Below are 10000 nucleotides of genomic sequence, written 5' to 3'. Positions count from 1 at the left end.
ACAACCTCCATATTGGTTCGCCTTGTTAATTTACCTTCTTGATGACTGGTATCCTTAACACTTACTAGCATATTGGGGGCAGTAACCGGTTAGATTGCTGGTTTCATTACCACCCAGACAGGTTGGTTTGGGTGGGGGAGTTATTAACAAGTGCTCTCCCGCATGGTCCGAGGTGTCCCAAGCATGGCATTGTCCTGCTGCACTGCCTCCCCTTACGGGCCATTTGGGTGGCCACCTCGCACAGGGGAGGCATGAATGCAATTTCGTTGTGTGTTGTGGAGTGCACAATGACAGTGGGAGTATCACTTTTCACATATCATTTGGCCTCCCGTGGGAATAGATTCGAGGTTGATTGGTGTTGCCATTATTGCATTTGCTTCATAGCATTTTAAGGTCCTATGAGGTTAATACAAGCGTGTTCCCGCCATCTCAATTTAAAATGCAATTTCAGAACTTTCTCACATTTTCCTTAAAACTTCTCTACACGTCTACCCTTAGTTCTCTTCTTCTCATCCTCACTGTGCTAATGCTACCAACCAATCATCTCTCTCCTTCGATCAAGTGAAATTGAGGTGAGCCGAGATTGACATTTGAGGTCTAAGTAGAGCAGGCCTTATTGGGTTTTAAGTTTTAAAAAGGGGGTTGGTGACAGCAGGCCGTATTAATATGATCGTTCCCTGAGGTGGTTAAGGGGCTTATGTTTTCAGTGTGTTTTGAGCGTGTGTGTGTGTGTGTGTGTGTGTGTGTGTGTGTGTGTGTGTGTGTGTGTGTGTGTGTGTGTGTGTGTGTGTGTGTGTGTGTGTGTGTATGTGTGAGTGCACGCACAGTTGTGTTGGTGTATGGCTTGGCGGGTGGATGTCTGAGGATTTAATGTCTTTCAGGGAAGGTGGCATTTTCTATGGGGACTTAATTTGTGTGTGGGTGGTTTTTTTTCCACAAGCTTTTTAAATACAGTATCTGCAGTGGTGTAAGCCTGAAGATTTAACAGTGTGGTGTACTGATTAATATGACACAGCAGGGTGTTGTGTTGTGTGTGTGTGTGTGTGTGTGTGTGTGTGTGTGTGTGTGTGTGTGTGTGTGTGTGTGTGTGTGTGTGTGTGTGTGTGTGTGTGTGTGTGTTGAATTGAGCTGTTGAGTGGAGCGGCAGAAGACAGGGCGATTGTGCTAAGCTACAGGTGCTAATCCTTCTCTGCTGTTCATTAGCGTGCTGGCTGGCGTGGGCATGGGATTTGGGGGGGAGGATGCTACTAACTATATGAAATGCTGCCCAAAATACCAGATGACAGTCAGGGGCCTGAAAAAGACACATAAACCCATTTCTTCTCCATTTCCCACCATCTACCCAAAAATAACACATATGACAGTCAGGGGCCTGAGAAACACAGATAAACCTATTTCTTCTCTATTTCTCACCCTCTACGTACCACCTCCCATCTACCCTTCCTTCCTTCCTCCCTTCGTTCTCTTTCATTTCACTTTATTCATCCTTCAATCCTATCCTCCTCTTCTGAGCAGTGATTTTGACGTGGCCTTATATACCCTCCTGCCTCTAAGATGTCAACATCTCCATTTCCCTCCCTTCCGCAGATCTCTTTCACCCTTCTTTATGGTTGACCTCAGACAGACTCTTGGTCAGCAAGGCAATGACAGGCATAGAGAAGTGTGTGCTTGTGTCCTTAGGTGACATTCTTTTATGGCAAGTGTCTACAAAGCAGTGTTCTAAAAGTTTAATTTGTCACATAAAGAGTCGCAATGTCAAGGCAACCTTTCAGGAAATGAATACTGGTGTCTTGTTCCCTGTGTGTCCTTTTTTCCTGTTTTGTGAAAGGTTTCTTAAAGGTGCACTGTGTAGGATGGTGGCCAGCGTAGATATTGCAGCAATGCTGCGCATTGAAACTGTGCTGCCTATTGCCAAATTTGGTCTTTTCATGAATATTTGCTAAATAATAGATGCACCGGATCCTGATTTTTAGGATCCTGCCGGATACCGGATCCACTGCTTAAGATCCTGCCGGATCCGGAACCGGATCCCGGATCCTACGAAAGGGTTGAAACACATAGCCTACTCGTACACGTGGGCCCTTTTTATTACGTTGGCTCAAACTATTTTTTAGACTCATTGGCTTACTGCCACACTGCCTACACTGGACGCTTCCAAAGTTCTTTCACTCCATGCAGCAATTGGGGTTGTGAAAGACTGACTGAAAAGCCTAGGCTACGTAAAAAGTAAAGATGCCCCAGATCCCGATTTTTAGGTAATTACCGGATACCGGATCCACTTCTTAAGATCCTGCCGGATCCGGATAGTCTGAAAAACCCTATTATCCTGCCGGATCCGGAACCGGATCTTGGATCCTGTACATCTCTACTAAATAATAAATCAATATTTACTAGTATGTCCAGAGTAAACTAAGTTTTGCTGCTAAAAATGTCTATTTCTGGAAATTCAAAATGGCAGACAATGGAGAAGATACATTTTTCATGTGCACTGAGACTTTTGATTTTGGAAACGCCTACCTAGGCGCAGGTGCAGGTACTTAGGTCACGCCCGCCGCTCTAATTTAGTTTTAGAAAGCAATGTTGGGTGCTGTGGCATGGTGAGATAAAAGATTTTACTACATTAAATGCAAGATTGGATGTATGGAAACCTTTGTTGAAACTAAGGAACCCCTATGGACTATTTTTGTGATGGAATAAACCAAACTATCTTTTTTGGAAACTTGTTTTTGTGTGTCAACTTGAACTGAACCCACGCCACCCACAGCCTTTAGTTTGGAATTTTGGAAATTATGAAAGGCAGATACACCCAGTCATAATGAATACTTAGAATTTGATGGTGGTGGTAAGTATTCATGAAAAAGGTTACATTAGTGAATGGGCAGCATGAATTCTGGAAATAAACTACAAAAAATATTACACAGTGCACTTTTATTTATTTTTTTGTCCAAACTAAAGATCAGCTTCTGAGGCAAACTCAGAGGTACTGCATGGTCTAGTCTGCTCTGCGGAGGCCATCGATTGGCCCCATACAGTCATCTTTCTGGCTCATAAACGTGACCTCACTTTCTTCCGGAAACTTTTTCTATCAGTCTCTCCTATTGCCTCCCTGTTCTTTTTTTCCCTCCTCCTCCGCTCCTTGTTTTGTCCTGTCTAGGCCATACACTGACTACTGATTACAGTCGCAGGACTTGAATTTCTTTCTCGGAGAGAAGTGACCCCACTTTCCAAAGCCGTTTCTGTCGGTAAAAGAGCCCAGGGGTTGGGGGATAGGTGTGTGAGTGTGTATGTGTGTGTGTGTGTGTGTGTGTGTGTGTGTGTGTTTGTGTAGTACTCTCTGCAGGAGTGTGTATGAGTGTTGCAGGGCGTGACTGTCTGGGCGCTAAATCGACAGCGTTTCTGGCCATTAGAATGTCACATCTCCAGGAGGCCATTTTAAACAGCAGGCAGGCAGATTACAGCACAGAAAAGAAGAGAGGAAGAGAAGAATAGAAGGAGGGGGAGAGATGGAGGTGTGTGTGTGTGTGTGTGTGTGTGTGTGTGTGTGTGTGTGTGTGTGTGTGTGTGTGTGTGTGTGTGTGTGTGTGTTGGGTAATGAGAGATAGAGAGGGGTGTGGGGTGTGGGTAGGGCAAAGAAAGAGGCAGAACAAGAGGTGGGGGAAGTTGGAGTGTGTGAGAAAGATGGTGAGAAATGGGTAGATGGAGAACAAGTGAGAGAGAGAGAGAGAGAGAGAGAGAGAGAGAGAGAGAGAGAGAGAGAGAGAGAGTGTGAGAGAGAGAGAGAGAGAGAGAGAGAGAGCGAGCGAGCGAGAGAGAGAGACAGAGAGAGACAGAGAGATGGGGAGATGGGAGAGAGGGGTGGGGTAGAAAACAGGATAGAGGACAATTGCAATGAAAGTATAACATGGGGAAAGATGGAGAGAATAGGCATGGAAGAGAGAAGAGTAAATCAGATGGGGGAAAGAAAAACCATGAGAGAGAAATGCGTGTTGCAGAGAAGGAAGAGGCTGGTGGCTGATGGAGGAGGTAGAGAGGAAAGCAACAGAGAGAGAGGATACAAAACTGAAGGATAGAGAGGAAAGTGGAGAGACAGAGAAGAGAGAGAGATAGAAAAGGGAGATGGGAGTATAGGAACAGAGGAGGGAGGGAGAAAACGGAGGGGAATGGAGAAAGGGGAGGAGAGATAAAAGTGTGGCTGAGGGAGAGAGAGAGAGAGAGAGAGAGAGAGAGAGAGAGAGAGAGAGAGAGAGAGAGAGAGAGAGAGAGAGAGAGAGAGCAAGATATTGAATGAGCATTGGAGAGGAGGGAGGGAATGGAGAGAGAGAGAGAGAGAAGAGGGGAAAGAAGAGAGGCACAGAGGGAGGAACAGAAAAGTAGAGGAGAGAGCGAGGGATAGACAGAGGAGAGGGAGGAGAGGGAGGAGATATTAATGTGTGTGTCACTGGGAGCCTTTCCTGCACTTTGCCTCCTCTGGTGGCTCTGGAGCTGACGCAGAATATAAATGCAGGCAATCATGCTGGCACACACACACATTCTCTTCTCTCTCATTAACACACACTCACGCGCGCACACACACACACTCGCGCACACACACACACTCTCTCTCATTAACACACACTCACACGTGCACACACTTTCTTTCTGTAAACCCCCCATTAAAACACTCACAGACAACGACACACTCTGTTACACTGCCACAATCACTCTTACACACACAGACAGCCTTTTCCCTCTCATTAATGTGCGCGCGCACACACACACACACACACACACACACACACACACAGGCACTCTCACACACACACACACACAGAGCGGCACTCACCGGTGTGCAGTACTCCACCATGGGGTAGTTGAGCTTGTGGCCTTTGGCAGTTCGGCCGGAGAAGAAACAGCTCTGGCACAGGTCATAGTTAAAATGCTTCAGACTGCGATACCTGCAGGCAGACAAGACAGATGGAGAGAGAGAGAGGGGGAGAGAGATTGTGTGAGAGAGAGAGACAGTGAGAGAGAGAGAGAGACGGAGAGAGAGTGAGAGAGTGAGGGAGACAGAAAGAGATAGAGGCAGAGTCAGCGAGAGAGAAAGACAGAGACAGCGTGAGGGACAGATCAGATAAAAAGGGAGATTAAAAGGATAGAGCGAGAGAGAGAGAGAGCGCAGGAGAGAGAGAGAGAGAGAGCGAGAGAGAGATGTGATCTACAAGATAGTTTTCCTCATTTCCATCTCCACATGGGGTACAACAGGTGCAGTCTGTGATAGTGTGTTCATCCAAAATCCTGGATATGTCCAGGAAATATTTTGCCATGAATATCTCACTGCCCATAAGAAAAAAAGAACAACACATGGTCACTGGCTTCCAAAATACCAGCCTGCGAAAAACTTCCCACAAACCCCCGAAAAACACAGCGGGCACATCTTCCTGTTTAGGCTTGTTGATAAAAACTTGATAAAAACATTTCAGTGTCTTTTTTTATGTAGATTATTTAAATAACTTAAGTTAACTTGAGATTGTTGTAAATACTTTTAGCGGGTTTTGCATCTGAAAACAGATTCATTATAAAAGTTCAGTTGGAATTAGCTGGAGGTTGTAAAAACATTAAACGTGGTCAAATATGGCACGACTACGTATCTCGGATAACAAATGCGTTGATCCAAAATTCTATTACTGTTAGGGTTTAACCATGCAACAAAAGCGCCTTTATCGGCCTCCATTGGCTTTGTCTTGGCTGATAAGTTATTCAATTAAGTAACGAAATTATGCATGAACTTTAATAGAATTATTCATTGCAGCATTCACTGTATCGCCTTTTGTGTTAGGATATCATGAACAGAGTTGTCACCAAGCCCACGGGCGAAGACGCAGACACACACATGCACACGCACACACATGCACGCAAACGCACACACACGCACAACAAAGTCAATGAGTCAACGGAAGAAGCAACTTTCAAGGGTTGATGCACAGAAGCTGTTTTTTAAATCTATTTCTGACTCCTGTCTGTCGTTTTCAACTCTCAACTCTCTCTCTCTCTCTCTTTGAGTGTTTCTCTCTCTGAGTTGTGTCTCCATCACTGTTCAGGTCCTGTGTCTGATGTCAATAAGTGCATGACTGTCAGTGTGTGTGTGTCCACTAAATGTGTCTGCGTGCACAGTGTAAGCATTTGCTGAGGTGTGTGTGTGTGTGTGTGTGTGTGTGTGTGTGTGTGTGTGTGTGTGTGTGTGTGTGAGTGTGTGTGTGTGTGTGTGTGAGAGAGAGAGAGTGTGTGTGTGAGAGAGAGAGAGAGAGAGAGAGAGAGGGAGGTCAGCCTGTGGGTGGTCCTCTCGTCTCTGCGGTAGTCAGGAGCATATGACTGGTTGACATTTATTAAATGCCCAGCTGCCTCGGGAGTGCATCTAACCTTTCAGCACCGTCATCTGCCACACACACACACACACACACACACACACACACACACACACACACACACACACACACACACACACACACACACACACACACGCGCGCACACACACGCGCGCACACACACGCACGCACACGCGCACGCACACACACACAGGCCCTCCAGACACAACCATGCGCGTGCACACACACACACACACACACGCACACGCACGCACACACACACAACACACATACACACACAATTAGATCATCAGATCTTACATCCACAGGCAGACAGATCTGTCAGCCTACACTTGAATCAGGCACTCGAATCAAAGCACACACACAAAGACCTACAACATTGTATCTGCACACGCAGATTCACAGAGACATATAGGTAATCGCATACAAAGACAGCCACATCAGTCAAACAGTCCAAAAAATGTCATCAACGTACACAACACACTAAAAAGACACAAACACATACAATATCATATCAGGAAAAACAAAGACGCACACATGCATGACATACTTACACACCACATTTTTGATATACCGTATATTCATCTCAGACTTAATGCACATGATGTGCCTAACCTTCAAAGCAAAGAGATGTTGCTAAGTGTGTGTGTGCTATGTGTGTGTGTGTGTGTGCGCGTGTGTGTGCATGTTTGGCTGATGTTGGGCATGGTCTCTGTGAGTGTGTGCTGTGCATGTGTGTGTGTGTGTGTGTGTGTGTGTGTGTGTGTGTACCTGAAGCCTATGATGGGGCACTCTTTGCAGATGTTGCACTTGGCCTGGTGCTTGGCGGTCTCGGCGGCCGCCACCCTGTGCAGCACCGGCAGCCACACCATGGACTGGGGCTCCAGACGCATCCAATCAACAAACTGCCTGGGCTCCACCGCCACCTTATTGGTCACCTGCAACACAGCCGCGGCCAATCAGAGAAGAATGAATTTATAAAATCCTTTATTTATAAAGGTGCATATGACATTATGCGGTGAGAACCACACTCCAACCAGAGGTAGGTGGGTTAAAAAAAAAGTTCATTTACAAATTTCATTGTAAGCATTGTGCAAATGTCAGGTTTTTACTCCAAAGGGGTGTCGCGCCTTTAGGTTTGTAGCCGGTAGGGTGCGTAGGTTCCACAAAGTAATTCAATGAAGCAGCAAGGAGGAACTCGCACACCACTGATGCCGATGCACAAACACATTTAATGCTTAAATAAAATAAAGGTGGGAATGCTGTTTGTTACATAATGATAAATCTATATGCTTGACGTGCAATATGTATAACTGCACGAGTGAGTGCGTGTGGGTATGTGTAAGTGTATTTCAGCATCTTTGTGTTATACAACAGCGAGTGCAGAAACACGAACTCTTCAACTCTGCGGAAAGGCACGCCCTTTGGTGGGTGTCTCGGTTGAATACAAACTTGATGACTTGGTCTAAAAGCTCGAGAACTCGAGAACTCAAGTGGGTGTGAGTGGCTGAAAGTTAGAGGTAAATGTGGAAATAGTATATCTGAGTATGGGTATACGCAGTATGCATGTGTGTGTGTGCTTGTATTTGGTTTCTTTTAGGGGTGCATGTAGGTGGTAAGGTGTGTGTATGTAGGTGGTAAGGTGTGTGTGTGTGTGTGTGTGTGTGTGTGTGTGTGTGTGTGTGTGTGTGTGTGTGTGTGTGTGTGTGTGTGTGTGTGTGTGTGTGTGTGTGTGTGTGTGTGAGTGTGTGTGTGAGTGTGTGTGCGCGCATGCGTGCGTGCGTGTGTGAGTGAAAGAGCAAAATCTGTGTGGGATTCTTGTTGCTCCAGAATGCATCAGGAGTTGACCATATGCGTTTGAAGTGTTTAACGTGTGGGAGTGTCAGATTCAGGTATGTGTTTGACACGTGTGTGTGTGTGTGTGTGTGTGTGTGTGTGTGTGTGTGGGGGGGGGGGGGGGCGTGGGGGGGGGGGGGGGGGGGGGGATTTCTGTGTGGGATTCTTGATGCATCAGGAGTTGACAGATCCAGGTGTGTGTTTGACACGTGTGTGTATGTGTGTGTGTGTGTGTGAGTACCACGTACGCTGGGATCTATGTTGCTGCCTCCTCCCCCAGGCCACCTCCCCCAGGTGTGTGTGTGTGTGTGTGTGTGTGTGTCTTACGTGCTGGAAGCAGCTGCGTACGCTGGGCTCTATGTTGCTCCCCCCGAAGGCGGCCACCTCCCCCAGCTGCCTGGGGATCTGGATGGCCTCGTGCAGCAGCACGCCCAGCTGCCTCTGGTCACACACACCGCCCGACGAGCACACCTGGCTGAAGAGGACTACACACACACACACACACACACACACACACACGCACACGCACACGCACACGCACACGCACACGCACACCACGCACACACACACACACACACAAACACACACAGACACACACACACACACACACACACACACACACACACACACACGCACGCACATACACACACACGCACACACACACGCACACACACACACACACGCACACACACACGCACACACGCGCGCACGCACACACACACACACACACACACACACACACACACACACACACACAGGCGCAACACACACGCAACACACAGACGTGCATGCACGCAACACACACAACGCACACGAATGCAACATACAGACACAGACACACACACAAACGCAACACACATACACGCACATGAACGCAACACACAGACGCACACACACGCAACACACTCACACAGACATGCATACACACGTGCAACATGCACGCACAGAATAAAACACTCACACACACACACACACACATGGATAAAGACAGACAAAAGAGAGGAAGAGGGAAGGAGAGAAAGACGACAGTATTCATTGTGCAGTTCAGGGATACCGTCAGCATTGTGTTCATCGTGCTCACGGTTATTAGCCAGTCTTGGTGTGTGTGTGTGTGTGTGTGTGTGTGTGTGTGTGTGTGTGTGTGTGTGTGTGTGTGTGCGCGCGCATGTGTGTGTGATAGGAATAAGGTCTCTCTGAAAGTGTATTTGGTCTCTAATCTACTTTGTACTCCTAAGCAAGGCTGTCACTCTGTACTACTTCACACACACACGCACACACTTTCTCAGGCCAAACAGAAAACTCCAGAGCAACAAATTGACTATCAATCACTTCTCAAACTCACAAACTCACAGAGCAAGTTAGAAGAAAGGGGATGGAGGAGGGAGGAGGGAGGAGGGAGAGAAAAGAAGAGAGAGAGAGAGAGAGAGAGAGAGAGAGAGAGAGAGAGAGAGAGAGAGAGAAGAGAGAGAGAAAAGAAGAGAGAGAGAGAGAGAGAGAACAAGAAAATTAGAGAGCCCAAGTGTCCTTATCTCACAACAGGCCATGCAATAACAGAGGAGAGAGAGAGAGAGAGAGAGAGAGAGAGAGAGAGAGAGAGAGAGAGAGAGAGAGAGAGAGAGAGAGAGAGAGAGAGAGAGAGAGAGAGAAAGACAGCGAGACACAAACTATTATGGTTGCTAAATAAATCATGAAAGTGATGCGAAATGCTGACTAAATTTAGACCCTCCTCCCTACTCCCTGAAGAGAAGACAGCCCAAATGTGTGGGACGATGCGCGTGTGTTAATGTGTGTCTTTAGAGGTG

At 46.9% G+C, this 10000-nt stretch overlaps 1 protein-coding gene across 7 annotated transcripts in view; it reads right to left on the bottom strand.

Moving 5' to 3' along the window:
* The window catches only part of utrn (utrophin), a 281604-nt gene that overhangs the window by 30549 nt on the left and 241055 nt on the right, over nucleotides 1-10000 (bottom strand). For all 7 annotated transcript variants that reach the window (XM_063223012.1, XM_063223008.1, XM_063223010.1 and 4 more), the window contains 3 exons: nucleotides 8526-8683; nucleotides 7134-7300; nucleotides 4823-4934 (listed from right to left, as the gene is read on the bottom strand). In XM_063223012.1, coding sequence (XP_063079082.1) covers nucleotides 4823-4934; nucleotides 7134-7300; nucleotides 8526-8683 — 437 coding nt within the window. The remainder of the gene's footprint in view (nucleotides 1-4822; nucleotides 4935-7133; nucleotides 7301-8525; nucleotides 8684-10000) is intronic.

This window comes from Engraulis encrasicolus, chromosome 18 (assembly GCF_034702125.1).
Source record: "Engraulis encrasicolus isolate BLACKSEA-1 chromosome 18, IST_EnEncr_1.0, whole genome shotgun sequence".
NCBI classification, from domain to species: domain Eukaryota; kingdom Metazoa; phylum Chordata; class Actinopteri; order Clupeiformes; family Engraulidae; genus Engraulis; species Engraulis encrasicolus.
The sequence above is the reverse complement of the archived record's forward strand: the minus strand, read 5'-3'. Positions and strand labels throughout refer to the sequence as shown.